Source organism: Amblyraja radiata, chromosome 4, assembly GCF_010909765.2.
Source record: "Amblyraja radiata isolate CabotCenter1 chromosome 4, sAmbRad1.1.pri, whole genome shotgun sequence".
NCBI lineage: Eukaryota > Metazoa > Chordata > Chondrichthyes > Rajiformes > Rajidae > Amblyraja > Amblyraja radiata.
This window is the reverse complement of record NC_045959.1, coordinates 58,333,472-58,353,092: the sequence shown is the minus strand read 5'-3', so window position 1 is coordinate 58,353,092 and position 19,621 is coordinate 58,333,472. Positions and strand designations below refer to the sequence as shown.

At 45.7% G+C, this 19,621-nt stretch overlaps 1 protein-coding gene and 1 pseudogene across 1 annotated transcript; both read right to left on the bottom strand.

The window, feature by feature from the left end:
• Positions 1-330: 330 nt before the first annotated feature.
• On the bottom strand, positions 331-9,434 carry LOC116972159 (actin, non-muscle 6.2-like). The gene is made up of 3 exons (XM_033019551.1): positions 9,326-9,434; positions 9,001-9,149; positions 331-1,627 (listed from the first exon to the last, which is right to left on the bottom strand). Exons 2-3 carry the CDS (start codon positions 9,124-9,126, stop codon positions 623-625), a joined length of 1,131 nt encoding a protein of 376 aa, XP_032875442.1. The 5' UTR covers positions 9,127-9,149; positions 9,326-9,434; the 3' UTR covers positions 331-622.
• Positions 9,435-18,015: 8,581 nt separating this feature from the next.
• Positions 18,016-19,253, bottom strand: LOC116972566 (annotated as a pseudogene).
• Between the last annotated feature and the right edge of the window lie 368 nt (positions 19,254-19,621).

The window sequence follows — 19,621 nt, the reverse complement described above, 5'->3', positions numbered from 1 at the left end:
GTGCGGGGATTGCTGGTCAGTGCGGTCTCGGTGGGTTGAAGCACCTGTTTCCGTACTGTATCTGTAAACTAAACTAAGAAATGGAGAGAGAGGGACTGAGGGGGTGGGGGGAGAGAGAGGAGGGGAGGAGAGAGAGGGGGCCAGAGAGAGAGAGGGGGAGAGAGAGAGAGGGGGAGAGAGAGGGGGGAGAGAGAGGGAGAGAGGGAGAGGGGGGGGGGGAGGAGGGGGAGAGAGAGGAGGAGGGGGGGGGGGGGGGGGGGAGAGAGAGAGGGATGGGGGGAGAGAAAGCATTTTGTTCCACGCATAGAAACTCAAATAGTACACCAGATAAACATTGTAAAGCACTTTTATTCAAAATGTTAGTCAATTTGACAATTGCAAGGTAAGATGCAGCTAGATTTTGACAGACATTGACAGCTCAAACAACAATGCCCATTTACTCATTTCAGGAGTGATGCTCTAAACACTCCCAGGGATTTTTTTCTTAAATGTGGTTCAGTGTCCTGCGGCATCAGGGGTTGGAGAAGTTATGGAATGTGCAATAAATCAAAAGGCAGGTTTGGCAGGATCTGCAAATGGGTGAAGACTGATGGTCACAACGAGTGCACATGACCCAGGGCCATTAGAAGCACTTGCGATGGACAATGGAGGGACCAGACTCATCATACTCCTGCTTACTGATCCACATTTGCTGGAAGGTGGAGAGAGAAGCCAGGATGGAACCTCCGATCCACACTGAATACTTCCTCTCTGGTGGAGCAATGATCTTAATCTTCATGGTGCTTGGAGCCAAGGCTGTGATTTCCTTCTGCATCCGGTCAGCGATCCCTGGGAACATGGTGGTTCCACCAGACAGGACTACGTTGGCGTACAGATCCTTCCTGATGTCCACATCACACTTCATGATGCTGTTATAACAGGTCTCATGGATCCCAGAAGATTCCATCCCAATGAAGGAGGGTTGGAAGAGGGTTTCTGGACACCTGAAACGCTCATTGCCGATGGTGATAACTTGGCCGTCAGGGAGCTCGTAGCTTTTCTCCAAGGATGAGGAGGAGTTGGCTGTCTGCATCTCAGATTCAAAATCTAGGGCCACATAGGAGAGCTTCTCCTTGATGTCACGGACAATCTCCCTCTCGGCCGTGGTTGTGAAGGAGTACCCACGCTCGGTCAGGATCTTCATCAGGTAGTCAGTGAGATCCCGGCCAGCCAGGTCCAGACGCAGGATGGCGTGTGGCAAGGCGTAGCCTTCGTAGATGGGCACAGTGTGACTTACACCATCCCCAGAGTCCATCACAATGCCAGTGGTGCGGCCAGAGGCATACAAGGACAGCACAGCTTGAATGGCAACGTACATGGCTGGGGTGTTGAAGGTCTCAAACATGATCTGGGTCATCTTCTCCCGGTTGGCTTTGGGATTGAGTGGAGCCTCTGTGAGGAGGACAGGGTGCTCCTCTGGGGCCACTCGCAGCTCGTTGTAGAAGGTGTGGTGCCAGATCTTCTCCATGTCATCCCAGTTGGTCACAATCCCGTGTTCAATTGGGTATTTCAGGGTCAGGATGCCCCTCTTGCTCTGGGCTTCATCCCCAACGTAGCTGTCTTTCTGACCCATTCCCACCATCACACCCTGGAGTGGAGAAATTGGACAGTAGATAAAGTAAAAATTAAAAACATAGTAAAGATGTTTGTATCTCATCTTGAGATAACTTTGTATCTCATCTCCAACAGACCTTTGAACATAGAACCGAGAACAAACAGGATGTCCATTTCCCTTAAGTTTGCATCAATGATGTGTTGGAGTGTTTGATATTGTATACCAAGCCCCTGTATCATTCCAAAATACACATCAAAAATATTCATTATCAAAGATTCAGACAAGTGTGAGGAGTTGCATTGTGGAAAGTTAAACCTGCACAGGACTTAGTAAATGAAAATGCCCAGGGGAGTGTTGTGGAACCATCAGATACATGAACAGATTCTTCCCTGCTGTTACCAGGCTACTGAACAGTCCTCCAACAAGTTAGGGCGTAGTAACGATCTTCCAACCTCCCTCATTGCAAACCTTGGATTTTTTCACTGCAACTGTAATGCTATAATTTTGTAATGCTTTATTCTGTACTCTGGTATTTTTCTCTTTGCACTTTTACTTGTGTACGGTTATGCAGTACTCGTGTATAGTAGGATTTGATAGGATAGCACTCAAAACGTTTTTCACTGGTACATGGGATAATATTAAACTAATGTAATTACCAATTGAACAGAGAGACCTTGGAGTGCAAGTGCACAGAACCCTATCCTATCAAGTGAAGATACAGGTATACAAGTTAGTAAAGGTGGCATTTGGCACGCTTGTCTTCGAGACTCGGGGTCAGGGCACTGAGTGTAGGAGTTGGGATGTCACATTACTGTGTATAAAACATTGGCAACACCACACCCGGAGAATTGTGTTTAGTTCCGGTCACCATACTATAAGATGTGATCAAGCTAGAGGATGCAGAAAAGATTAACATGAATGTTACTTGGACTGGAAAACTTGAGTCATGAGGAGAGGCTGAAGGAAAGAGAGCTCAGGAGTGCTTTGAGAGGTTTATAATACAATGAGGGACATAGATAAAGTTGGATGTTGATGGTCTCTCTTCCAGAGTAAGGGGGGGGGTCTAAAACCTAGAGGGCGTAGATTCAAGTGGAAGAATCTTTGAGGTGTGTGAAGGGCAGTTTTTTTTCTGCCACGGAGGATAGAAGGTACATGCCTCAATCTGCCAAAGGGTGTTGTGGAGGCAGGTACACTTACAATATTTAAAAGATATTTGGACCAATTCATGGCTGGGAAAGGTTCAGTGATATGGGGCAAATGGGATAAGCTCAGGAAGCTTCTTGGTTGGCATGGATGAGTTGGGCTGAATTGCCCATATCTGTGCTGTACCACAATGGCTATCAGAGTTGATTTTCTGTGAAGACCAGTCACAATGGCACAGCAACAGAGGCAATCTGTGGCGAGTAATGAAGGGAATGCACAAGTAACTGCATATACTGGAATCGTGAGCAAAACACAAAGTGCTGGAGGAACTCAGCGGGTCAGGCAGCACCTCTGGTCCTTCGGCCCAGAAGTGGTACATTTGTTTTTCCCACCAAGTTGTTAGTGAATAACATAAATAAGCACCAATCCCTGCAGCATTACAGAAGTCACAGCTTTCTATCTAAAGGCAGAACTGTTTATTCCCCAACAATGAAAGCTAAAAACTGCAGCTAATGGAAATCCAAAATTTAAAAAAAAGGCGACACAAGGAACTGCAGATACTGGAATCTTGATGAAAACACAAAGTGCTGGAGGAACTCAGCGGATCAAGCAGAATCTGTGGAGGGAATAGATAGATTATATTTCAGGTTGAGACCCTTCTTCAGTCTGATAGAGTGGGAGAGAATGTTGGAAAAGAGATAGAGGTGGGGCAAAGCCTGGCTAGTGTTGGTGTAGATACAGGCAAAGGGAGGGGTGGGAATATGTTGATTGGCAGATGAATGATAAAGGCTCGAGGTGAAAAAGAGACAACACAATGTCAGATAAGGAAAGAAGAGAAATGAAAAGTTAAAGTCAGAGGGAGATGAAGGGAGGGATCCCCCCTACTCCTCCTCTGAAGCAGGGTCCCGACTCGAGCCTGTTCATTCCTTCCACGGATGCAGCCTGCCCACTTTGTGTTTTGTCGAAAGAATGCTGCAAGTGTTCAGCGTCTGTGGGGGAGAGACTGGAGCTGATGTTTCAGATTCATGAACCTTCATCAGAATGGTGGGGTGGGGGGGGGGGGGGGGGGGGGGGATGGAAGAAGGAAAGGTTTTCTCTCTCACTTCTGACAAATGGTCAGCTTCTGAATCATTAACTCTGCCTCTCTTGCTACATTTGTCATCAGACCTGCTGAGTTTCCGGCATGTTCTATTTTGTTTATTCGTACCCATTCTCCAACTGAACCCACATCATTACCTCTGATTCCATATGAGGCACAGGCGGTTGGTTCCCTGGTGTAGTAGATGGTACTGTTGCTTCACCGGCTCGAAGGGCCGAATGGCCTACTCCTGCACCTATTTTCTATGTTTGTATGTTTCTGTTTCACAACTCCAGGATACCAGTTCAATCCTGACTTGCAGTGCTGTCTGTAGTGTGTTAGCATGTTGCCCCACTGTCCACCCCCCCCCCCCCCCCCCCCCCCCCCCTCCCCCTCAATGAGTGCCAGGTAGAATTTCTGACCCCTTACATCCTGGAGCTGTGCTGCTGGGTTATTTGTAAGAAGTTGCAGATGTACCCCAGTCTATCACACAGGCCAAACTCCCCACCATCAACTCCATCTACACTTTACGCTGCCTCAGGAGAGCAGCCAACATAATAAGGGACCACTCACACCCTGGTCATTCCCTCTTCCCCCCTCTCCTGTGAGGCAGATAATAACAGTCATCCCATCAGTTAATGGGTGTAGTCTCGATCTTCAAATATACCTCATGTGGAGCTTGGTCCTTTTCTCCGGAACTCTAACTGTATAACACTAAATTCTGCACGCTGGTATTGTTCCAACTGCACTACCTGTTGTATTTGTGTACAGCTTGATTGTACTCATGTGCAGTATAATTTGACTGGATAGTACGCGAATAAAAACATTTCACCGCATCTCGGAGCACATAATAATAATAAACCAATACCAATAATTGTTAAATTTCCTCAGTGTAGATTAATGGGGAAGGAATCAAAAGGGAGTTGATAGACATGCGAGAGAGAACGGGTTGTAGTGGTAGAGTGAAGTAAAAACAGAAATGAGACCGTTGGGATTGCTCCTCAGTAGCTGTAGATTATACTGCATGGAAACAGGCTCCTTTGCCCAACTCATCCTTGCTGACCGAGTGCCCAGCTAAGCTAGTACACTGCCCTGGTCCACAGCCCTCCAAACCTTTCCTATCCATGTAACATACGTTTAATTGTGGGTAATATTGGCTCTGATTGGCTCTTGCCCGAGTGGGAGGAGAGTTAGAAGTGAGTCAGAGGGGGAAACCAGTTGAAAAGTAGAACTTGTTATTACTACTACAACCACTTCCTCAGGCAGCTTATTCAGTGTGAAACAAAATTGCCCCTCATGTCCCTATGAAACGCCTCTCATCTTAAACCTATTACCTTTAATTTTAGACACTCCTGTCCCAGGGAAAAGACTATTACTGCTCACCTTATCCATGGCACTCATGATTTTATACATTTCCATTATACACCCCCCATCCCTACATTTCAGGGGAAATGAACTGCAGACCCTGGTTTGTACCAAAAATAGACACAAAATTCCGGAGTAACTCAGCGGTTCAGGCAGCATCTCTGGAGAAAGGGAGTAGGTGACAATTGGGGATGGAATCCTTCTTCAGACTAAACAATGGAGCAGGTCAGAACAAAATACGCTCAGGAAGGGTGGAGCCCATTGTTGGCTGAGGAAGATGTGCTGACGTCAGGGATACAAGGATGCGAACAGTGGAACTGATAGAACAACTAGGGTGGGGTGTGGGGAGTATAGAGGGGATGAAAGGAATGCAGGAGTTACTTGACATTAGAGAAATCAACAATGCTGCCTGACCCACTGAATTACTCCAACACTTTCTTTTATAGAAGGATTTTGGCCCGAAACGTTGCCTATCTCCTTCGCTCCATAGATGCTGCTGCACCCGCTGAGTTTCTCCAGCATTTTTGTGTACCTTGCAGTTAATTGTTTCCACACCAAGGGGTATCCAGATCCACTGGTATGGTGGAGGAAAGCAAAGGAGCCAAGGGAGCCCAGTAATTCATGGGAAGAATGTTCTAGCCCAAGTTAGACTTACACCTGGCTCCCTGTAGGCATCAGGGCAGCAGCACCACCTGCACAGCAGAAGATGATAACACAAGTACAACCACATGCACACTGCAGGAAGAGCACCTCAGATTCTGCTTTTGTTGCATACAACCTAATGGTATGAACACTGAATTCACCAATTTCAAGAAATATTCCCTATCCTCCTCCCTTTCCCCTGACCCCCTCACACCGGTGCATTTCTCCCAACACTCTGCTCACCTTGTTCCTTTTCCCTCCTCTGTACGCTCATCTCCCATCCTGCATCCCACATTTCCCATTTATCCTCCTTCTTTCCCCTCCACCCTGATCCCTTTCACCCATATCTCTTCTGATTTTACATTTCACTCCTCTTCATATCACTCACCCTTTCCCCTATAGCCTTGGTCACTTACTCCATCCATCTGCCAGTCACCCTCCTCCCTCCCTCACAAGTATCCACCTATCACTTGCCTGGCTTTGCTGCACCCCCTCTTTTTTTGCAGACGTCTCTTCCTGAAGGGCCTGTCCCTCTTACGCGACTGCCGGCACCCATCATAGGTCATTACAGATCGCCAAAAATGTTGAAAAACCAGCGGAGACCAGAACAAGGTACGACTCTTTGGGCGACTACTCACGACCATACAGGCTTCACCCCGCGACATGTCGCCAGGTGTCGCCTGTATGGTATTGAGTAGTCTAGTCACCCAAAGAGTCGTAGTGACTTTCTGGTCGTCGCTAAATTTTCAACATGTTGAAAATTTTCGGCGACCTATGATGGGGTGCCGGTAGTCGCCGAAAAAGTCGCGTAAGTGGGACAGGCTGTTGACTCCATCAGTCTGAACAAGGGTCCTGGCATGTAACGTTGTCTCTCCATTTCCTCCATAGATACTTCCTGACTTGATTAGTTCCTCCACCACTTTGTTTTTTTAACAAAAGGATTCATTCTTGAAACTCTCGAAATTTAGAGAGCGTTTCAGGTTCTTGGAATTTGTGAACTTTTGGACTCCACCAGATTTTCAAAAGTGATGAGAAATGGAGAAGGGGATGAAATCCGGAAAATAAGAGGCACCGCCCCAAAACCTGGGGCCAGGCTGTGTAGGGAAAAGATTAGAAAATCTCTTGGGTACAAATTCGGATGTTCTGTAAAAAGCTGAGAGGCTGCAATCAGTTTTAATCAGGTAACGTGTTGTTGATGGGTTACACAACCAAGGAAAGTGAATGGGATAAAAACGCGAGCCATGTGGCTGTCGTTAAATGTCCACGAAGCAAAATGGGAATATTTTACAGTGAAAATTAAGTGCAATTGGATGACTGATTTAACAGAAGAATGCCAGTGTTGTGTAGACACAAAGAAGTCAAATTGCTAGACTAACTCAGTGGGTCAAGCAGTATCTCTGCTCTGGAGAACATGGAAAGGTAACGTTTCCGGTTGGGATCCTTCTTCAGACTGATTATAGTAGGGGGAGAAAGCGGGAAGAGAGGTGGGGATGAGACTAAGTCTGGCAAGTTATATATGTGGGTGCATATGAACAGGGTATTGATGGTTGAACAAAGGCTAGAGATCAAAAGACAAAAGAGTGGTTAGATGCGGGGAGAAGACACGTGAAATGTGAAGGTAAAGGAAGGAATATAGGAGGAAGGGGATGGGGAGAAATGGGTGCGCATCCAGATAAGATACAGGGAAAAGTGGCAGTGGATAAAGGGGAAGGGTGTGTTTGTAGGTTAGTTAACTAAAATTGGAGAATTCAATGTAGATAATGTTGAGTTGTAAGTTACCCAAGCAAAATACGAGGTACTGTTCCTCTAGTTTGCGTTGAGTGTTTAAGTGCCGTGCAAGTTGTGGTCACAAAAATTGGGATTAAATTAAGCTCAAATGAGACAATGGAGTATGTCTCCATTGGTCAAGAAAGTCTAATTGTCAAATGTACAGGGAACAGAAGAATGAAAATTCCTACTTTGAGAAATGTTCAGAAAATTACTCTTAAATAAATCTCAAAAGATTCTGAATGTACTGGGTCTGATGTGGGGAGTTGTGTAACCCGAAACATTGTGCCTCCAGCCATTGATGAGGGCCACTTTGTGTATCCACAGCTTGAGAGAGAGGAAGGCAGTCATAGCGAGATAGTGATTGCAAGTCAGCACGAGATAAGGGAAATGCAAGAAAACCGCCTGGCAAGTCGGCAGAACTATTCCATATATGGAAGTAACTGTGTCTTCGCCCTCTGATTGGCTTGCTCGAGATGCAAGGGGCCTGTACGTTCGAAATGAGCAAGAGAAAGCCCAAAGAGGAAACTGAGCACATGGGCAACCACAAGGCAGGACCCACCATTGCAGGAGTGCCTAGTTCAGCACCAGATTACAGGCACAGTCAATACACCTCCCGCTCAGCACCCAGAATTGGGCCACAAGTGGCAGGATTTCTTGCAAAGAGCATCAAGCAAGAAGAGCAAGTTAAAAAGTCATCAATTAATCTCCTTAATACTTTAGATAAGCACAAAGTGTTGGAAACTCAGCGGGACAGGCAGCATAGCATCTCTGGAAAGAAGGAATGGGTGTCTGTGGATGAATGGGTGATGTTTCGGATCGAGACCCTTCTTCAGACTGGAGACCAGCACTTTGTGTCTATCTTTGGTTTAAACCAGCAACTGCAGTACCTTCCTACACACTCCTTAATACTTTAAGTGACTTTAGTGCAACTTGGTCTTCAGAAAGAACCAAGCCCAGCTCAAAAATTTGTTTGCGCTCAACATCAATTGACATCTTAAAAGCAAGAGGATCAACACATCAATCAGCCAAGAGCAGACTGGACAAGGGAATACATTCGAACACAAGTTAGAGACCCCATCAGAAGCAAAGACCTTAACACTAAGCCCAAAGCTCCACTTAAGAAAGGCAAGAATAGAGAAGGACATACTAAGTTTCACTGGATCCCTCCATTAGCCCAAGTGTCCCAGACATCCAAAGGCATGCTTACAAACCAGGGAGAGGAACCAACAAGGAGGTTGATCAGATGATAGCACACACTATTGAACACCCATGCCGCACAAACCCCACAGAGACAGGATGCAGCTCAAATTGATCAAAAGATCAGTTCAGTCAGGAGAACGAGCTAAATTCATACTCAGGACACAAGTACAGTGAAGGATGTCAAGCAGACAACAGCTGGAGGACTCACCTGGTGTCGAGGTCGTCCCACGATGGAGGGGAACACTGCTCTTGGGGCATCATCCCCTGCAAAGCCAGCCTTGCACATCCCGGAGCCATTGTCCACTACCAGCGCGGCAACATCATCTTCTGCCATGGTTTACAGCGAGTGGGGAGTGACTGAAACGGAAAGAAAACCCGTTAACACCAAGACACAAACTCAGAGCACAAACCCAAACCACATCATCGTACAGAAAACTAAAGCCAGTCTAATTTCCTGGCGTAAACTGCCAGTTACAGAATCCCACTAAAGATGCTGCCCCAGAGTTAGCCCAGAACCATTAAGTAGCCCACACTCACTGCCTGTCACAAAGAGCTGACTTAATCTCACTCCTTCTGCAAAAGAGGAACTCTGCAGCACAACTGCCTATTCCGACTTTCTTTATATAGTGCCCAACCCTTCTCTAACCCACCATAGGATTGACAGCCAATGAGAATCAAAAGAAGAGGGAGGGGGGGGGGGTGAAAGAACAACCAATTATCTTTCAGGGGTAGAGCTGATAATGTTGATCATTTATTGATTCATTTCACCACCGATGACTTTCAGGGGTGGGAGATTGCAACCTTCACATGGTCAACCCTGTTTCGACTAATGCAATCACCCCGACATGCACAAACATATAGATCAAATAGAACAAGTTGACCTTCAACTTGAGGCTGTACACGCCATACGCAGGAAGAAGTGACTTTCTGACAAATGCTTTTTCCACTTTCTTTTCAGTTTTTAATGACCAATTTCACAATGAAAATGCATGTCTCTCATTATTAACCTCCTTCTCCTTCACACACCAAGAGACGAGAGTCAAGAGTATTTAATTGTCATATGTACTGACAACGGAACAATTAATTTTTAACTTGCAGCAGAAAATTCAATAAATTAGTAAAAATAATACTGTTGCAAAAAAAAAAAACAGAAGTCTGTAAGGCAACTAGGACCTGCCCATATAAGTTCATAGAACGTTGCTGTGGTTAGTGTTGTGCGGTGTTCAAGAGCCTGTTGGTTGCTGGGAAGAAGCCGTTAAACCTGCAGATTGCAGTTTTCAGGTTTTCTTCCCTCCAACTGTGTTTCTCTCCACCTCAGGCCCCTGTCCTAGTCATTGCTGCCATTCCTCAGACTTCAACTTCTGCCCACTCTCCAGGTGGGATTTGACAAAGCCACCAGTCTGAACACAGCATTTACATTCCATTACAGGCACAGGCACAGGCACAGGCACAGGCACAGGCACAGGCACAGGCACAGACACAGGCACAGACACACGCACACACACACACACACACACACACACACACACACACACACACACACACACACACACACACACACACACACACACACACACACACACACACACACACACACACACACACACACACACACACACACACACAGCTCATTGCAGATTCGTAATGCTTCCTCCTCACTGCCGGTACACACTGATAGCACACACACTCTGCTTTCAGAGACGTTTGTAGATGAAATGCTCCTAGTTTTTATCTGACACCACTCACACCACAGGGTGTCAAGGAAGGAAAAAGTAGTAGTGAAATGTAAAGGAGGGAACTGCAGATGCTGGTTTACACCAAAGATAGGCACAAAATGATGGAGTAACTCAGCAGGACAGGCAGCATCTCTGGATAGAAAGGATGGGTGACGTTTTGGGTCGAGACCCTTGAAATGTGAAGCCAGAGGGAGGAATATAGGTGGAAGAGGAAGGGGGGGAGGGGGGTTGCCTCCACCTTTTTTCCTGCTTTCTCCTCTCCTACCACAAAATAGTAATGCCCCCTATTCCCCCTCCCAACCCCATCTCATTCACTGCTTGCGCCTCTGATTATCTTTGTTACCTTCTGCTTCTCATGCACACTGTCCTTCATTTCAGCTCCAGCAGGTTGGCATGCCTGTCCACATTCCTCATCAAACCATGTGTAGGAAAGAACTGCAGACGCTGGTTTAAATCGAAGGTAGACACAAAATGCTGGAGTCACTCAGCGGGACAGGCCAGCATCTCTGAAGAGAAGGAATGGGTGACGTTTCGGGTCGAGACCCTTCTTCAGACTCAGGAAGAAGGGTCTCGAAGCAAAACGTCGCCCATTCATTCTCTCCAGAGATGCTGGCCTGTCCCGCTGAGTTACTCCAGATTTTTGTGCCTAACCTCATTAAACCATGGTCTATAATGCAATCCACATCTTCTACATTTCCTCTCACTTTTACCAATCTTCAGCCGATGGGTTAAAAAAGCAATCAGGAGGGTCAAAATATGAATGAAATGAAGCTGGCAGGCAATGTAAAGGAAAATCCTGAGAGATTTGATAGGTACATTATGAGCAATTGGGTGGCTTGGGAAAGAATAGGTCCCTTTAAAGATCAGCATTGCTGTCTTTATTTAAAACAAGAGACGGGGGAGATATTAAATAAATACCTCTCATCTAATGGGGCTGTCCCACTGTACGAGCTAATTCAAGAGTTCTCCCGAGTTTCCCCTGATTCGAACTCGGAGAATTACGGTAATAGCCGCTCATAGGTCCTCGGGGCTCTCGTGGAGATTTTTCAACATGTTGAAAAATCTCCACGAGTCTTCCCGAGCTTACCGCGTTTCCCGAGTACCTGCCGTTAGCTTTACGAGCCGCTAAGAGACGTCCCGAGCTCTGATGTACCCGCTACGTACATTCTACGTGCTTCCACAAGTTTGATTTTTTTAATAAACTCGGGAGAGCTCTTGAATTAGCTCGTACAGTGGGACAGACCCTTTATTTTACTGAGGAGAAGGTTATGGAAGTTGAAGAATTGAGGCATAGGAGGTGTGATGTCTTAGATCAGATATGAATGACAAAAAAGAAGGTATTGGCCTGCAGCGTGAATTGGTCTACATGGTTCCCCCCGCCACGGGTACCGTGTAATCCCGTCCTACCTGCTCCATGGTCTGATAGTCGGTGACTAAACCGTCTCCCCCATCTGGTTTGCCAGGTGACGAGGGGGCTGTGGACTCCCAGCAGGACCAAAAACAAGACCTGTCAAAGGGCAGATGAGCTCCTAACGAGCCAACGGCCATCCACACTTCAGTAGAAGTTGTGATCACTGTCGTACGTAGCATTGTAAGGCCCGTTGATGTTTTCAACGATGATGATGATGGTGAATCAGCTGGAGATTGGGAATGGTGGGAGGAAGTGGAGATGTTCTCAACAATACTGGCCAAACTTGGCTGCAAATTCATAGATAAACACAAAATACTGGAGGAACTCAGTGAGACAGGCAGCATCCCTGGATCTCTGGATAGAAGGATTGGATGACGTTTCATATCGAGACCGCAAATCCACTGAGGACAGGATTGCTCCTGGAGCCACCTCTCTCTTCTAGCTCTTTCATTGTTTGTCTCCACTCACAGTGGCTGATCTCATCCACCACTTAAATCGCTTGGTTTTAGATTATTATTGTCACATGTACCGAGGTACAGCGAAAAGCTTTGTTTTGCATGCTATCCAATCAGGTCAGATAATATTGCACATAAATACATTCAAGTCAAACATAATACCATAGACTCAGATTATCTTTGTTACCTTCTGTCATTTGTTGTTTCTCATGCACACTGCCCTTCATTTCAGCTCCATCAGGTTGGCACTCCCAGCATGCCCGTCTGCACTCCTCATTGAACCAGGCTCAGTCTATGATCCAACAGTAATGGTGGCGTGAGGATATACTCAATCTCTGAAAATCTGAATTTCCCTGAGGGGATCAATAAAGTATTTATTATTATTATTATATACTGAGCCATGAGGTTACAGACTGTAAGGGTGAACATATCTGCTACTGCCGATGGCCCGCACTTCCTCTTGGGTGCCCAGGTTTGACTGCCTGATCTGTCTTGACACTATCCCATTTAGTACAGTTGTAGGGCCACACAACTGATGGAGGGTGTGCTTTTTGTGTTTTATTTATTAACAAGACAGATAGATGGATTGGGAAGGTTTAGAAAGATTTTGTGGCCTGCCTTTGGGAACCTGCAAACTCCTCACAGTCAGCATCAGGGATCAGGATGATCCAGGATTGCCAGAGCTATGAGACAGCAGTTCTACTTGCTGCAGCTCTTAGTTGTCCCTGTTGTTCCTTGATCCATAATATTGGTTTAAAGGATGAGAAAATGTGTTAAACCCCCCACTTAGCATCCTACATGTGCCTGTAAAGCTGCAGCTAGTAAGAATTTCATTGTTCTGGTTAATATCCGGTGCATAGACACTCTTGATCTTAATCTACATCCTACAATTAATATAGAACAGTACAGCACAGGAACAGGCGCTACGGCCCACAATATCTAGATCAAAGATTAATGGTAATGTTTTACACAAAAACTGCACTGTGGGATGTGGGATGGAGGTACCACTTGGATTCTCTGCTAGATGCTGTCCTGACGCTAGACTCAAAATCTTCATCATCAATGATTCTTTGAGAAATAACTATACACTAGAATCGTGCAGCTGAAAAGCAGGTCTTTCAGCCCATCTCATCCATGCTGGTCATCGTGAAGCCATCCACATTAATCCCATTTACCAATACTCAGTCTATATTCTTCCTATACTGAGGGGTTTCAAATGCTCATCCACTGATGTGGGAGTGCTTGCCCTCACCTCCCCCTCAGGAAGTGTAAATTATTATTTCCGCAGGCCAGAGCTGCCTCTGGTTACTGTGGTTTCTGCAAGTTTAGGCTCTGTGACGTTAAGCTTTGCAGGCTACGGTTTCAGCAGACTGACAGGAGACTAAAAACAACCAATCAGTAGGTTTCATTTTTCAGCACCTCACTGCAAACTGAAGCACAACGGAAGTGGGTTCATTAAACATTTATTCCATTTCCCCCTAGTTAAAAGAGTGATCTGCAGAACTTTGGGGAAGAGGGAGGAGAAACTGGACAAATTTGGTAGAAAATCTTTCTCTGTATTGCGTAATGCCTAACACTTGAATGCAGAGAGAGGTTTGTTAAAAAAAAGACAAGGAAGCATATGTAAGGTTTGGGAAGGTGAAATCAGACAGGGCCTTTGAGGAATACATATGGAAAAAAACAGGAAAGAACTCAAGCAGGGAGTTAGTAGGACCAGAAGGTGCCATGAAATGTTGGATTATAGAGAATCCCAAGGCTTTTGAAATGTCCATTGAAATGAATACAGTAACTAGGGAAAAGATAGAACCATTCAAGAATAAGAGAGGAAATTTATGCTTAGATTCAGAGGATGCAGGCAATGTTCTTAATGATTACTTTGCATTGATGTTCATCAAGGAGAAGGACATGGAGCATGATGAGATTAGTGTGGGGTATACTCATTTACGAGGGCAGTTTGGGATCTGGGTGTCGGATTCACTGAAGAGCATTAAGGTGGATAAACCCACAGAGCCCAATAGGATCCATCCCGGATCATTTAGAGGGGCAAGGGAGGAGATTGCAGGGGCCTGGATGAAGATGGTAAGCCTCACATCAATGGTAGGGAAGTGTAGAAACAAGGAACTGCAGATGCTAGTTTACAAAAACATATAAAGTGCTAGAGTAACTCAGTGGGTCAGGTAACATCTCTGGTGATCATGGATAGGCAACATTTCTGATAGGCACCCTTCTTCAGACTGATTGAGGTAGTGGGGGGGGGGGGGGGGGGGGGAGAAGCTGGAGGAGAGGAAGGGCAGGATAAAGCCTGGCAAGTGATAAGAAGTGTTGAAGCTATTGGAGAGGATTTTTGGGAATAGGATTTACTTACATTCAGAAATGAATGAGCCAATTAGGGACAATCAGCATGGCTTTTTCTGTGGTAGATCATGTCATGCAAACCTGACCATGTCATAGCAAAAGGATTTGAGTATAGGAGCAGGGAGGTTCTACTGCAGTTGTACAGGGTCTTGGTGAGACCACACCTGGAGTATTGCGTACAGTTTTGGTCTCCTAATCTGAGGAAATACATTCTTGCCATAGAGGGAGTACAGAGAAGGTTCACCAGACTGATTCCTGGGATGTCAGGACTTTCATATGAAGAAAGTACTCGCTAGAATTTAGAAGATTGAGGGGGGATCTTATAGAAACGTACAAAATTCTTAAGGGGTTGGACAGGCTAGATGCAGGAAGATTGTTCCCGATGTTGGGGAAGTCCAGAACAAGGGGTCATAGTTTAAGGATAAGGGGGAAATCTTTTAGGACCGAGATGAGGAAAACATTTTTCACACAGAGAGTGAATCTCTGGAATTCTCTGGAATTCTCTGCCACAGAAGGTAGTTGAGGCCAGTTCATTGGCTATATTTAAGAGGGAGTTAGATGTGGCCCTTGTGGCTAAAGGGATCAGGGGGTATGGAGAGAAGGCAGGTACAGGATACTGAGTTGGATGATCAGCCATGATCATATTGTAGGGCGGTGCAGGCTCGAAGGGCCGAATGGCCTACTCCTGCACCTATTTTCTATGTTTCTATGTTTCTATGAGAGCTGTTTTGAGGAGGTGACAAAAGTGGTTGATTAAGGTTAGGACAGTGGATGTAGCCTACTGGGAATTTAAGGCGTTCGACAAGGTCCCTGATGAAATGCTGATTCATCAGATCAGGAAACAGGAGATCCACGGTCACGTGTCATTTGGAATCAGAACTGGCTTACCCATAGGAGGCACAAGCTTGTGTTGGAAGGATGTTATTCTGGCTGGAGGGCCAGAGTTTCATAGGATCAGTGCTGGGATCTCTTGTTTTGGGTTATATTTAAATAACTTGGATGCAAATGTAGATGGGTTGGTTAGTAAGCTTGCAGATGACACAAAAAAAGACAAAAAAGTTGTGGACAATGAAGGAGGCTGTTAAAGGATACAGATCAGTTACAGAAATGGGTGGGAAATGGCAGGTGACATTTAATCCAGGTAATTGTGTGGTGTTGCACTTTGGGAGGTCAAAAGTAAGGGGAAAGTATACAATTAATGGCAGGAGCCTTTACAGCATTGATGTACAGAGGGGGATCATGATTAAAGTCCACAGCTCCTTGCAGCAAAACAAGTGGATGGAGTGATAAAGAAGGCAGGTGGTATGCTTGCTTTCATAGTTCGGGGCCTTGAATATAAGGGTCAGGAAATAATGTTGCAGCTTTGCAGAGCTTTGGTTAGGCCCTATTTGGAGTGTTATGTGCAATTCTGGTCACCCCATTAGAGGAAGGAAGTGGAGACTGGAAGGTGCAGAGCAGGATTTTTTCCACAGGCAATAAGACTGGGTAATGGACTGTGTCCCCTCCCCATACATCATACACCAACACATCTAACCTCGCCCATACTTTGACAGCTAGGCACCTGTCAAAGCAAAGCCACTGTTCGGTCTGAATGTCGGTTTTTATTTCAATTTTTAGGCCTATTTTAGATATGGTAATTTTAATTTTTAAAGCTATATGTATTTATTCTGTTTTTAATAACCGCACTGATGGGAACTGATTGAGAAACAATGTTTTCATTTCATCTGTGTATGTAAGTACTCAGTTAAAATGACATTAAAGTAAATACTGAATATTGAAAGGATATTTGGATTAGAGAATATTAGCTATAAGGAGGTTGGACAAACTTGGATTGTTTCCTCTCTCAGCTCAGGGGTTGAGAGGAGACCCGTTTAGAAGTAGATAAATAATGAAAGGCATAGATCTGGTAGACATTCAGAACCTTTTCTGCAGGGTAGAAAAGTCAAACTAGAGAGCTTTAAGGTGAGAGAGGGAAAGTTTAAAGGAGATGTGTGTGGCAAGTTTTTTTTTAATGCAGTGAGAGCGACGGGTGCCTGGAAAACGTTGCCAGGTGTGGTGGTGGAGGATGTTAAAAAGTTTGGAGGAGTGCTTTGGTGAGATGCCCCAGTTGAACAAGCCATCACTCAGGACCTTTGAGTGCATTCAGAACTAGCATCTCCTAACCATTCACTGGGTTCCTCGTGAATAGTGAATTGTGACCAATGTTTCCTTTCTAATATTAATACTGATGCATGCACAGGACTGGATGGATAAACCAAATCAATCTTGTACAGAGGTAACCTGCATGCCGTAACAATCAGAGACCAATTGGCCCAATAGGGCACTCATGGTGGCGCAGCGGTAGAGTTGCTGCCTTACAGCGAAGGCACCGACGGAGACCCGGGTTCGATCCCGACTACGGTTGTTGTCTGTACGGAGTTTGTACGCTCTCCCCGTGACCCGTGTGGGTTTTCTCCGAGATCTTTGGTTTCCTCCCACACTCTAAAGATGTACAGGTTTGTAGATTAATTGGCTAGGTAAATGTAAAAATTGTCACTAGTGGGAGTAGGAGATTAGACTTAGATAAATAAAGATCAGGGGATGTGCGGGGATTGCTGGTCGGGGCAGACACGATGGGCCGAAGGGCCTGTTTCTGCGCTGTATCTCTAAACTAAAATTACTCTCACGTCTGCTGACATCCCTTGATGTATTTCCCTCTAAGTCCCCATGTGGCCGCAGCAGCAGCAGTTAAACCTTCCTATCCATGGAGCAACAGCAGAAATACCCCAAGGCTCACCCATGTGCAGCTAAAAGTGTAGATAGAAGCCAGGCTCAATGGCTATACCGTGGACACAGCAACTGGAATGTTGGACACGTGGGAACTGTCCACTCCCATTGTTTCACAGCCGGAGTTGGCAATTGCATCCATGGTGAAGATCCTATATATAGATGGATCAGACTTCCAGCTTCAATATAGAAACTCAAATACTGCACAGGGGAGAATTATTAGCAGAGAACTTTTATTCAAAATGTATATAATCTGATAAACAACAAAGTATAAACATACTGCTCAATTGAAGCTTTAGGATCTGTTGCCCCCCCCCCTCCCCTCCAAGACATTGATAATTCAACCAAGAAGGCATATTTACCCATTACAGGAATAATACTTTAAACACACTCATAGACAATTGTTTCAACATGGTGTCACAATTTCCAGTGGCATCAGAGGTTGGGGAAGTTATGGAATGTGCAATAGATCAAAGGCAGGGTTGGAAGAAGTGACAGGTGAGTGAAGACTGCACATGACCTAGGGCCATTAGAAGCACTTGCGATGGACAATGGAGGGACCAGACTCATCATACTCCTGCTTACTGATCCACATTTGCTGGAAGGTGGAGAGAGAAGCCAGGATGGAACCTCCGATCCACACTGAATACTTCCTCTCTGGTGGAGCAATGACCTTAATCTTCATGGTGCTTGGAGCCAAGGCTGTGATTTCCTTCTGCATCCGTTCACCGATCCATGGGAATATGGTGGTTCCACCAGACAGGACTATGTTGGCGTACAGATCCTTCCTGATGTCCACATCACACTTCATGATGCTGTTATAACATCAGATTCCATCCCAATGAAGGAGGGTTGGAAGAGGGTTTCTGGACAGAAATACCCCAAGGGGTACATACCCCAAGACTGGACTTTGTGCCTTCCCTCATGGTGGGAGCCATTGTAGGGTGATGTTCTTTGTGTTTAAGACTCTCATTGGTGTTATGTCTGTATTATTTTTTTGTGTGCTGCAAAATGGCAAAAAGCATTTCACTTCATTACACCTCGGTGTATGTAAATGTGACCAATAAAATACCTTTGATACCTTTGACACCTGAAACGCTCATGCCGATGGTGATGACTTGGCCACCATGGAGCTCGTAGCTTTTCTCCAAGGATGAGGAGGAGCTGGCTGTCTGCATCTCAGATTCAAAATCTAGGGCCACATAGGAGAGCTTCTCCTTGACGTCACGGACAATCTCCCTCTCGGCCGTGGTTGTGAAGGAGAACCCACGCTCGGTCAGGATCTTCATCAAGTAGTCAGTGAGATCCCGGCCAGCCAGGTCCAGACGCAGGATGGCGTGTGGCAAGGCGTAGCCTTCGTAGATGGGCACAGTGTGACTCACACCGTCCCCAGAGTCCATCACAATGCCAGTGGTGCGGCCAGAGGCATACAAGGACAGCACAGCTTGAATGGCAACGTACATGGCTGGGGTGTTGAAGGTCTCAAACATGATCTGGGTCATCTTCTCCCGGTTGGCTTTGGGATTGAGTGGAGCCTCTGTGAGGAGGACAGGGTGCTCCTCTGGGGCCACTCGCAGCTCGTTGTAGAAGGTGTGATGCCAGATCTTCTCCATGTCATCCAAGTTGGTCACAATCACGTGTTCAATTGGGTATTTCAGGGTCAGGATGCCCCTCTTGCTCTGGGCTTCATCCCCAGCATAGCTGTCTTTCTGACCCATTCCCACCATCACACCCTGGAATTGAGAAATTGGACAAAAGATGAATTAGATTAGGTTAAAATGATCACTTAAAACTCTGGACGCTTGGAACAATAGAAATTCACTTATTACTGATGCAGCATCTGGGGATATCTTCACACCAACCTTGCCAAGTCAACAACCACACCTTGCTGTCTACGGGTCATAGAATTAGAGGTGTACAACACAGAATCAGGCCTGACAGGGTACCGTGTCCATGCCAAACATCTAGTCCACATCTATACAATCCAGTTCATCCCATCTATAGTCTTCTATGCACTGATTATTCTGCACTTCTCAGGATTCTAACATGTTCAGAGTCTCTTCCTCCTTTGGAGCTTCAGTGCATTCCCAACTCCAATTGCTCTCT

Bases quoted from the DNA above. Each gene is read 5' to 3' on its own strand.
- LOC116972159 (XM_033019551.1), bottom strand. From the start codon at position 9,126: ATGGCAGAAGATGATGTTGCCGCGCTGGTAGTGGACAATGGCTCCGGG. The intron at 1,628-9,000 runs GTGAGTCCTCCA...TCTCCACTCCAG, and splicing joins TGGGACGACCTCGACACCAG to GGTGTGATGGTGGGAATGGG.